Source organism: Rutidosis leptorrhynchoides, chromosome 8 (genome assembly GCF_046630445.1).
Source record: "Rutidosis leptorrhynchoides isolate AG116_Rl617_1_P2 chromosome 8, CSIRO_AGI_Rlap_v1, whole genome shotgun sequence".
Taxonomy (NCBI): domain Eukaryota; kingdom Viridiplantae; phylum Streptophyta; class Magnoliopsida; order Asterales; family Asteraceae; genus Rutidosis; species Rutidosis leptorrhynchoides.
In genome coordinates, this window is record NC_092340.1 from 14,227,220 (window position 1) to 14,239,638 (window position 12,419).

At 33.2% G+C, this 12,419-nt stretch overlaps 1 protein-coding gene across 1 annotated transcript; it reads left to right on the top strand.

Moving 5' to 3' along the window:
* The first annotated feature begins 10,397 nt into the window (after window positions 1-10,397).
* Window positions 10,398-11,220, top strand: LOC139863176 (uncharacterized). The gene is made up of 3 exons (XM_071851824.1): window positions 10,398-10,553; window positions 10,645-10,761; window positions 10,891-11,220. The coding sequence occupies exons 1-3, from the start codon at window positions 10,398-10,400 to the stop codon at window positions 11,218-11,220; spliced, it is 603 nt and encodes a 200-aa protein (XP_071707925.1).
* The last annotated feature ends 1,199 nt before the right edge of the window (window positions 11,221-12,419 follow it).

Sequence of the window (12,419 nt, forward strand, 5' to 3'; positions counted from 1 at the left end):
GCGGAAGTGGATAACGGTTCTTGATAGTTAACTTGTTGAGTTCTCGGTAATCAATACACATTCTCAACGTGCCATCTTTCTTCTTAACAAAAAGAACAGGTGCTCCCCATGGAGATGAGCTAGGACGAATGAATCCTTTTTCTAAGAGTTCTTGTAGTTAGATGGATAATTCTTTCATTTCGGATGGAGCTAGTCGATATGGTGCCTTTGCAATAGGTGCAGCACCGGGAGTTAGATCGATTTGAAACTTGACTTGTCTTTGAGGTGGGAGACCAGGGAGTTCTTCAGGAAAAACTTCAGGAAATTCTCTAACCACCGGAACATCTTCAATTCGTTTCTCTTCCGGTTCGACTTTCTTAACATTAGCTAAGATGGCTTGATACCCCTTCATCAGGTATTTACGGGTTTTTATACAAGAGATGATATTAAGTTTAGAACACTCTTTTCTCCTTGTATGATTAGGGTTTCACCATTCTCAAGAGGAATATTAATGGTTTTATCATAACACATGATTGCAGCTCTCAACGGGGTTAGCCAATCCATCCCTACAACTACATCAAAGCTTTCTAATTCGATTGGCAGTAAGTTGATCTTAAAGTTTTTGTCAGCTAGAATCAGATCACAATTTTTATAAATATTGTCTACTTTCATAACCTTACCGTTTGCTACTTCTATAAGGCGCTTGATTTCTAAGGCTTGTGGGTTTTCAGTAAATAAGGCACAAAATTCCGTAGACACATAACTTCTATCAGCACCGGAATCGAATAAAACAGTAGCATAGCAATTGTTAACAAGGAACGTACCCGTTATAACTTCATCTTTTTCACGGGCCTCTTCGGTAGTCATGACAAATGCCCTACCCTTAGCATTACCCGCTGTTGCAGTCTTGTTCTTAGGGCACTGGTTTCTGAAATGCCCAACTTCCCCACAACCGTAACAAGTAGGCACGGTTGGATCAGTCTTTGCAGCTGGAGTGTTGGTTGCAGGCAGCACAACCTTACAGTTCTTGGCTAAGTGGCCAATCTTCTTACACCTACTGCACTCAACAGTGCACCTCCCATGATGATGCTTATCACAGCGATTACATAACGGCTTTGTTCCAATATAACCACTTTTTGTAGCATCACTAACCCTTTTGTTTGAACCCTGACCCGAACTCTGAGCAGGCTCAAACTTCCTTTTATTATCAGCAGCTTTTACTTCGGTTTGCTTATTAGTGGCGAGCTTCCTTCTTTTCGCCATTACCAAATTTTGAGCCATCAATATCACACCATCGACGGTCTCTTTACCAGCAGCTATCACATTACCCTGAATCTCATCAGGCAGACCTTCTACATAACATTCAATCTTCTTGTGTTCCGTAGGTACCATGTCAGGGCACAATGTAACCAACTCTAAGAAACGGTTGGTATAAGCCTCAATGTCAGTACCCTTTACCTTGAGTTCCCAGAACTCACTTTCCATTTTCTGGACCTGATTTCTTGGACAATACTTGTCCGTCATCATTCTTTTTAGGACAGTCCATGGGATGGCATTTGCAGCATCAAGTCCCACAGTTTGAGAGTATGCGGTCCACCAAGTCAATGCACCGCCAGATAAAGATCCTGTAGTAAACTTAACGCGATCAACATCGGCACAATTGCACATCCTGAAAATAGACTCAAGTTTTTCGAACCACCGGGTTAGTTCAACCGGTCCCTCAGTTCCTTTATAGCTTGGAGGTTTGCAATTTGAGAAATCCTTGTATGAACAAGTTTTGGGGAGATTTTGTTGACCGTTGGTGCCATTGCTGTGGTTGCCCTGGGCGGCAGCTAAAAGTATCTGAAATTGCTCGGCAGAGAGAGTGATGTTGGGAATAGTGTTGTTGTCATTTGTTTGCGCACCACTAGTCATTTTCTTCAATACATAAATAAAGTATTAATTGAAGAGTTATGGTGCTATAAATATAAGTTTGCAATTATGATTCATAATAATCACACAACACACACATATAGATATGGTGAGATAAGACAAAAATTTTAAAAACAAACACTTGACTTTTATTAATAACGAATGGATAAATTATCCTTATTACACAGAAAACGATGAGTAGGTAAAGCCTTTTATATGAAAAACACTTCAACTTTTTTTTTTTAATAACTAAGTTAGTTGTGTTTAAGTCTCTTGGAGGGACTAGGGGTTTCAACAATAGGTGTCTCAGGTTCCTTCCTCTTCTGAGAGGGAGCTAAGACAACAGTGGGCTCAGACTCCTTCTCGGGTTCTGATTCTTCTTCTTCAATGATTTCCTCCATGATTTCTTCTTCATCATCATCCCCATCATAGTCAGCATCAATTTGGGATTCTCCAGCAGGTGGTGAATATGGTGGAGTAGCTGGCATATAGACTGGTGGTGCAGGCGGTGTAGTCGGAACATAATCTGGTGATGCAAGTGGAGTAGCAGGTGCGTAAGTTGGTGAGGTGCCTGATCCTTCAGTTTCAGAATCATAGATGATGATCGGATTACGTTTGACTGATCCTTCAGTTTCGGAGTCAGAGATGATGATCGGATTATGGTTAGACATCCTAAAAGAAAGAAGTAAAGAGAACTAGAATGATTCTAAGGATGACATAAAAGCACGAGGTAAGATATAAGGGAAAAGCACTTAAAACTAAGGCAGGAAAGGTTATAGTCCTAAAGATTGCTAAGGTACCCTAACTAGCACATAAGGCACACATAAAATGAAATCTTGGTTCTCTATAACAAACATGCTCTGATACCAATCTGTCACACCCCCAAAATGGACCAGGGGTAATTGTGACCAATCATATAATAACACAGTTGTATAAGCGAGAACGACTCTAAATGAGACGTTTTATTTATTAAATAAACAGCGGAAGCATTATTCAAAGTTTTACATCATAAGAGTACAGTAAATGGAAAATGTCTTAAACAAAATGATAAATATGAATGATGGACTCCATGCAAGCAGCAAAGCATACATCAATCATCTAGTAGCAAGTAGCAGCTAGCTCAATCATCACCTGAGACAAAACACGCTTAAAGTGTCAACCAAAAAGGTTGAGTGAAATTCATAGGTTTATAAATAATATCCAAAGTTTTAGACCGCAAGATTTAGTTTAAAGTTGATCAATATAGATATATCAATCTAAAAGTGTTGCTGCAGTTTGTAATATCGCTACTAAACAATTTACCCTATGACACCTTGTACTGTCAGTGTCGTGGAATCATTATTATGTAACCAAAGACCAACGGTCGAATGGTTAGAGACGTTACTCTCAATAGGTGTACTCACAATAATTAAGTTTGCATTTAAACGTAGCAATTGACGATATTACGGTAGGGATTTAGCATGAATCAAAGCATGACAGCATAGTTAACAATTTAGTACTTGTGTCTAAGCGTAAAACAGTTATAAAGCAAGCATGTGTCTCACCCCAAAAGTTATAAAACAGTTATGAAATAGTAAAAAGTGAGGCTATGAAATTCACCTTAGTAGCACAAAAGAGTATTCCACGAAAGAATTGAACGGAAGGACGTGACCGAGATCTCAACCTAGAGATAGAACGTATGATCAGACATTGCCTAACAGACAATAGTATATAGTACTATATTGATAGTAATGGTTCACTAAAGAATTTCCATTCTCGGAAGGTTACTATTTATGGAAAGTTTCCACTTATAGTAATTTTCCAATTTTAGAAAGTTCGGGTTAATCTTTAGCAAGACGTTGTACAACTTTACTCAAACTTCGTTGCTATAAAATAAGTAAGGAATGACCAGATGTAACCGGGGGCCAAGGACTCTTGACCAGAATCTAAGTCATGGCATTCGAGATCCACAAGCTTACCTATAAATGGCAACCTAGACATCATTCACTTACGACCGTGAGTAGCGATGAAGTTCACATGAATTATACATTATCTTTGATTAACCTTCACTTTAGGTGTATACACACAACGAATTATTAATGTACTTAATAATTATATATGTGATAATATAACCTAATTATTATTTAATATTTAGTTATTATACCTTAGTATGTCTTATATATATTAAATATAATTACCTTTAAATAAATACCTAAATTACTTCAAAAATAATAGTGTTTTATTAATCGAACATTATTCAAAAATGTCTAAATAATAAATTAAATATCTAAAAATTACATACATAATTTTTATAGTCTTAGTTAATCATATAGATTAGTATAAAAATTTAAGAAAACATTTTTATTATATTTTTGTATTTATTTTTGTTTTTACCCTTAATGTATTCACAAAATAATTTTAATTCTACATAATTACTAAATAGACCCAAATAATTATTTTTATAATTTTTATAAGTTTCTATCAGTCTAATAACCTGTAGAAAAATATTTAAAAAAATATTTTTTATTATTTTATATTTATTCTTAATTTACCTTCGAATTACATAATAATAGAGTTTAATTATATAATAAATACCAATTCGACTCAAGTAATTATTTTTATAATTTTTTTTCAGATCTATATAAGTTTTAAAAACTCAAAAAAAATTATATATATTTTATTTTTGGTTAAAAGTATTTATTACGAATTTTAAATTGTTTTTACATTTAAACACTACATAATTCGTATTTAATTATAAATAATATTCCATAAATTATCAAAATTATTTTTATGCATCATAACACTTATAATACTAATTATAACATATAAACATAATTAATTTCGAATTTTACAAAGAATATACAATAAATATAAATATAAATGACAATATTGAAAAATTTTAATAAAAATAGAAAGTACCTCAAATTTTCTTCAAGGTTTTGAGAGAATAACTTAAGTTTTTGTGTTTGGCAAGAAAAAATGAATGAGGAGCCATGTATTTATAGGTAAAAAATGGTTGGTGAAAAGAAAAAAAAATAATAAAATAAAGGTGCCAATTTTGACAAAATAATAAAAACATGTTAAAAATGTTTTTAATAAGTTTTTGTTTTTGAAAATATTTAGTCAAAATTCATGGGCTCATTATTTAATTTATAAAAAAAATCTTATTTCTTTTTATTTTTATTTTTTTATAAGCTAAAAATATATATAATGATTAAAATAACTTATTATTTAATTAATAATTATGTTACATATAGTTTTAAATATAATACACATTAATATTAACTAAAGTTATTTTATATAATTAGTGTAAACTTTAGTTAACAGAACGTGTCGACTAAAAATAAATATTTGATCAACGTCGAATTTAATTATATATTACGTATGGATAACAACCCTATAGGCAAATTAGTCAATTCAAGTATGAAAATGTGAGGGTTGTTATATGTAGTGACACGAACTTTTCCATGTTTATATATATTAAATGAAATTGTTATTTACATGATTAAGTGTTTCCAACATGTTAGGCAACTAGCATGAAATATCTCATAAAATTACAAAAATATTAGTAATCATTCATGATTTATTTACATGTAAACAAAATTACACATCCTTTATATCTAATCCATATACCAACGACCAAAAACACCTAAAAACACTTTCATTCTTCAATTTTATTCATCTAATTGATCTCTCTCAAGTTCTATATTCAAGTTCTAAGTGTTCTTCATAAATTCTATAAGTTCTAGTTTCATAAAATCAAGAATACTTCTAAGTTTGCTAGCTTACTTCCAATCTTGTAAAGTGATCATCTAACCTCAAGAAATCTTTCTTATTTATAGTAAGATATCTTTCTAATATAAGGTAATACTCATATTCAAACTTTGATTCAATTTCTATAACTATAACAATCGTATTTCGAGTGGAAATCTTACTTGAACTTGTTTTCGTGTCATGATTCTGCTTCAAGAACTTTCAAGCCATCCAAGGATCCTTTGAAGCTAGATCTATTTTTCTCATTTCCAGTAGGTTTATCCACAAAACCTGAGGTAGTAATGATGTTCATAACATCATTCGATTTATATATATAAAACTACCTTATTCGAAGGTTTAAACTTGAAATCACTAGAACATAGTTTAGTTAATTCTAAACTTGTTCGCAAACAAAATTTAATCCTTATAAATTGATTTTAAAATCAACTAAACACATGTTCTATATCTATATGATATGCTAACTTAATGATTTAAAACCTGGAAACATGAAAAACACCGTAAAACCGGACATACGCCGTCGTAGTAACACCGCGGGCTGTTTTGGGTTTGATAATTAAAAACAATGATAAACTTTGATTTAAAAGTTGTTCTTCTGGGAAAATGATTTTTCTTATGAACATGAATCTATATCCAAAAATCATGGTTAAACTCAAAGTGGAAGTATGTTTTTCGAAATGGTCATCAAGACGTCGTTCTTTCAACTGAAATGACTACCTCTTACAAAAACGACTTGTAACTTATATTTCTGATCTATAAACCTATACTTTTTCTGTTTATATCCATAAAATAGAGTTCAATATGAAACCATAGCAATTTGATTCACTCAAAACGGATTTAAAACGAAGAAGTTATGGGTAAAACAAGATTGGATATTTTTTTATTGTTGTAGCTACGGGAAATATTGTAACGATTCTATACAAATCATATCCTAGCTAACTTATATTGTATTATACATGTATTCTAATATATTATGTAATCTTGAGATACCATAGACACGTATGCAAATGTTTTGACATATCATATCGACCCATGTATATATATTATTTGGAACAACCATAGACACTCTATATGCAGTAATGTTTGAGTTAGCTATACAGGGTTGAGGTTGATTCCAAAAATATATATACTTTGAGTTGTGATCTAGCCTGAGACGTGTATATACTGGGTCGTGGATTGATTCAAGATAATATATATCAATTTATTTCTGTACATATAACTATGGACAACTAGTTGTAGGTTACTAACGAAGACAACTGACTTAATAAACTTAAAACATCAAAATGTATTAAAAATGTTGTAAATATATTTTGAACATACTTTGATATATATATGTATATATTTGTTATAGGTTCGTGAATCGACCAGTGGCCAAGTCTTACTCCTGACGAAGTAAAAATCTGTGAATGTGACTTATAGTCCCACTTTTAAAATCTAATATTTTGGGATGAGAATACATGCAGTTTTATAAATGTTTTACGAAATAGCCACAAGCAAATGAAATTACATTATATGGGTGAATAATCGAAGCCGAATATGCCTCTTTTGCTTGGTAGCCTAAGAATTAGTAAACCGATCTACTAATTGACGCGAATCCTAAAGATAGATCTATTGGGCCTAACGAACCCCATCCAAAGTACCGAATGCTTTAGTACTTCGAATTCGTTTTTATCATGTCCGAAGGATTTCACGGAATGATAGGGGATATTCTTATATGCATCTTGTTAATGTCGGTTATCAGGTGTTCACCATATGAATGATTTTTATCTCTATGTATGGGATGTATATTGAAATATGAAATCTTGTGGTCTATTATTATGATTTGATAATATATAGGTTAAACCAATAACTCACCAACATTTTTGTTGACGTTTTAAGCATGTTTATTCTCAGGTGATTATTAAGAGCTTCCACTGTTGCATACTAAAATAAGGACAAGATTTGGAGTCCATGCTTGTATGATATTATGTAAAAACTGCATTCAAGAAATGTAACATCCTCAATCGGGCCTAGATGTAAGATTACTAGATTGCCCTTAAGTTTGTATTGCGTTATTATATGCTTTTATTTTTATTTAATATTTACTATTAAAAAATAATGTGATTAGGACCAGTTTGTGACAAGGGTCACAGAACAGATTTGTTTATTTAATTTGGACTTCGTTTGGGTTGCCAAATGAGGTACGAAAGATATCAGATAATTGGTGAATACCCGTGAGTTACACAGTATGGGATTTAATCCCAAATAATAGACTGATGTCTATCCCCTTCTTGCATTTTCTAGACTTTTCCCAAAAACAACCCGTTCTTCATCTTCTCACCTACATCAAACCCTAATTTCTAATCCTTGTTTTAGAGCTCGAATCGTTTATATCATTGTGTTCCTTGTGATTTACTGAATCTAACAAGGTAAGAATCATAGCTTTTCATACTTTAATCTTCAAGAAAATGGAGTTTTTGTGTTAGTTTTCATAAAAGTGTAAATTTGGGTCAAAATGGGTTGATTTGGTGTTGTTAGTGTCAAATTCTTGCGGGTTTATGTTTCTTGATGTATAGTGTCTTCGATTTGGTCAGTTTTGAGGTCGAAATCGAGCTTTAGAGCAAGAATTGGATGAATTTGGGTGAAACCCGTCACTTTGTTCTTCAGCTTCTGCAGACAGACACAGTCGGCCGAGTGTCTCGAGACAGTCGACCGACCGACTCGACCATCGACCAAGTGTGTAAGACCCACGGCCGAGTGTGTCTGTGATGGACCATCGACCGAGTGACTTGTCAATCGGCCGAGTGTGTGTAGACAGTCGGCCGACTGTCTCTGACAGTCGACCGAGTGTCTTGGGCAGTGAAAATTTTACCAAGTGTTGATTTCTAGCCGTTACCAAGTATTAAACAGAAAAATTTTAGCGGACAGATTTTTCTGACAAAATTTATATATTGTGTTATTTGGTGTTATTGGACAATAACTAACTTGATTTGCCTTATGTTCAGGTGAAAAAGATAAGGAAGCCGCTCAGTAGTAGATTATCTGAGCTGGTTGCTGGTAATTGGTGAGTGGGACTAATTGGAGAATATAGTATATAGAAGCATGTTATATTATGATTGCCATGCTTGTTAGATATACTTATTGTTGTGGTTAGTTAGTTCTTGTGATGACTGCATGTTAGTTGATGCTTGTCTGCTGGAACCCAGTGCGTCCCTATTGTGTGGTAGCCTCGGTAGGAGAGATCAACCTGCGGGTTGGGTTCCTTTGTGGTAGCCTAGACAGCCGTGGTGTATATATATGTGAATGACGCGTCCGTCGCGTGTGGATTATGTATATACATACGGTGGTGGAGGAACTTCTGGTAAGCCCCAGTCCGATCAGCTGGTGGTTAATGGTTTGGCCGAGCCGCCAGAGTCTCTGTAGACGGCACTTGGGTGATGTTTGTGTGTTAGACTATGTGACATGATTAGTATAACTGTTCTGTATACTATTGCCTGTGGTTAGTCGTACTCACTTAGCTTCGTGCTAATTCCCCTCCCTCTCCTCCCTGCAGGTTATTAGCTTTTGTAGAGATTATGCTTTTGGGGAGAAGACGGGCATGGCGATGTTATGTTTGACAATGAAGAAACTCTGATGTGTCTTTTCCGTTAAAACTAATTTTGGTTGTAATGTTACGTGACACTAGTTATGTAATTAAATATGTTTTTATTATTGTAATGGTTTAATTAATGATAATGCTTCCGCCACGTATAAAAAAAAATCAGAGGTGTCACAAGAAACTTATTTTTGATGTAATATATTCTTATTGTAAACCATTATGTAATGGTCGTGTGTAAACGGTATATTTTAGATTATCATTATTTGATAATCTACGTAATGCTTTTTAAACCTTTATAGATAAAATAAAGGTTATGGTTGTTTTAAAAATGAATGCAGTCTTTGAAAAACATCTCATATAGAGGTCAAAAACTTGCGACGAAATCAATTAATATGGAACGTTTATAATCAATATGAATGGGACATTTCAAGTACCGTCAGCATCGTCAGCATCAGCAGCATCTACAACATCACAAGCTCCGCCAGATCCATAATCACCACAAACATCATCACTAATCAACAACGCGTATATTGTATCAACGAGTTATGAAGTATTAACTCATTCCCTCTGAAGAAATTATATGTATATTTTATATATATATATATATGTATATATATATATATATATATATATATATATATATATATATATATATATATATATATATATATATATATATATATGTGTGTGTGTGTGTGTGTGTGAATTTTGAGATCAAAATAAATATTTTCGTACTAAGCTATTACGTGTGAATCTTAACTACTCGGTTAGTTCATGTTATTAATATGCTATGATGTACATCCTTTGTTAATGGCTTAACAATCGTTAACTATAATCTCTGCTTCGACTTAATATATTCTATTTCATAATAAATCAAGTGTATTATTCAAATACATGTTTGATTTTACACTATTCATTTTCGATGTACTTGAAACTTTCCGGAAAACATCATTCGTACCTTGCGAAGTTAGCAAGAGTTCCATAAGCACCAACATGATTCACTGAGGATTTATATATTCATTTATGGTGTGCCTTTTCAAAAGAATGCAATGTTTACAAAACGTATCATATAGAGGTCAAAACCTCACTATGAAATCAATGAATGATGTATTCATCCAAGTGGATTTGGACGGGTCATCACACAACCTTGCACTTAAATTTCATGTGGGATGCAAAAAAAATGAGACTTACCCATGTGTGCTTTGCTGATGATCTGTTGGTTTTCTTACATGGTGACGTAAACTCTGTCAAAGTTATCAAGCAGGCTTTGGAGGATTTTAGTAGTGTCTCTGGATTGTTCCCTAATATGAATAAGACAAATGTGTTCTTTGGAAGTGTGAATATTGGATTACAAAAGCAAATTACCCAAATTCTTCCCTTTAATGTTGGAAAACTTTCAGTTAAATATCTTGGAGTCCCTCTTTTAGCTAAAAAGACTTGGTATTGCTGACTACAAAGAAATTATTGATAAAATTAGGAAGAAAATTGATAACTGGAAGAATAAACATCTTTCATATGCTGGGAGGCTACAACTAATTGCTTCAGTATTGTCTTTTATGCACATTTATTGAGCTTTGGTTTATAAACTTCCTCAAACTGTTGAGAATGATATTAAAAAAATCCTTAAAGGATTTTTATGGTGTCAAGGTGATAAGTCTAAAGGATGAGCTAAGGTGGCTTGGGAAGTTGTCTACAATCCTAAGAATCAAGGGGGTTTAGGTCTGAAATCTCTTAAGGAGTGGAATGATGTTCTTTTGATCAAACAATTATGGAAATTGATTGAAAAGAAAGATTCTTTATGGTTTAATTGGGTGAATCTTGTAAAGCTCAAAGGTAAATCAATTTGGAAAATCGAATGTAAACAAAGTGATAATTGGGGAAGGAAGTATCAGTTGAAAATGAGAGATAGGATCAAAGATCATGTTAGAGAAGATAATGATGGGATGGTTAATTGGGTCACAAACAGTGGTAAAATTGTGCCATATAACACTAGCCAAGTGTGAGAAGACCTCAAATATGTTACCTTAAAGGTGACTTGGCATCATGTTATCTGATTTCCACATGCTAACCCTAAACATGCTTTTATCATGCGGTTGGCTACTTAAGACAGAATTACTACTCAAGACAAATTGATCACATGGTACCCAAACAAGAATTTCAAATGTGAATATTGTGGTAAGGTTGCAGATTCAATTAAGCATCTATTTTTTGAATGTGAGTATTCAAAACGAGTTTGGTCTGAATAATAAAAGAAGCTTCTATTCAGAGGGCTTACTGAGAATTTGCAGGGCATTGTTAATATCCTTACCAATTACCCTTTCAGATGCCATATTTGGGATGTTATTAACAGAATCACCATTGCTGCTGTTGTATACCATATCTAGCAAGAAAGAAATTGCAGAGTATTTAAAGGAAGGAGAAGAAAAGAAATAGATTTAATTTCCAATATTGAGGAGGGAATTCATTTGAAATTGTCTACCCTATTGGTGAAAGGGTCGAATGCTATAAAGAAGGCTGCGAGTAATTGGGGAATGATCTTAAATGGGAATAAGCTGAAGATCAAAAATTGATGCAATTGTGTGTTGTATCGGTGTGTTTGTTTTCCTCACAAATCTGGTACTAGGTATAAGGTTGATTGTATGTTTTGTCTGTGTATTGTCTTGGGGTGATGGATATTCCATGCCCTTGTATTTTTTGATGGTTTTATTAAATTTCAATTTTCGAAAAAAAATATTTATCATTAACTTTATTGTCCTTATTAGTAAATTTATCACAAAATAAGCTTCCAGCTCAAGGTAATTTACCAAACATTTATAAAAAATAAGCTCCAGCTTTTAGCTTAAAATATAAGCTCCAGCTCCAGCCATAAGTTCCAGCTCCAGCTACAATCTTCAGCTCCAGCTAGTTGAGTCAAACACACCCATGGACCATATATCCTTATAAAATTATAAAATGTAGAGTTAATTATAATTATATTATTTGTTAATGTGGTTTACCTAAAATTATACCGTTAATCCTTATCTTTTTAAAATTATACTGCTAGTCCCTGTAGTCTGATAAAGGCATGGCGTTGGTCCTAGACCTAACGCCAGTTAATTAGTTAACAAATTTTTTTTACTGAGTTATGTTTAGGACCATCACTGTACATTTATCAAATTACATGGACTACTTGTATATATAAAAAAACCCCTAATTTAAAAAT

Coding starts and splice junctions, on each gene's coding strand:
- LOC139863176 (XM_071851824.1), top strand. CDS start 10,398: ATGAGACTTACCCATGTGTGCTTTGCTGATGATCTGTTGGTTTTCTTA. Junction 10,554..10,644: donor CAAATGTGTTCTTTGGAAGT/GTGAATATTGGA, acceptor TCCCTCTTTTAG/CTAAAAAGACTTGGTATTGC. Junction 10,762..10,890: donor GGCTACAACTAATTGCTTCA/GTATTGTCTTTT, acceptor GGATGAGCTAAG/GTGGCTTGGGAAGTTGTCTA.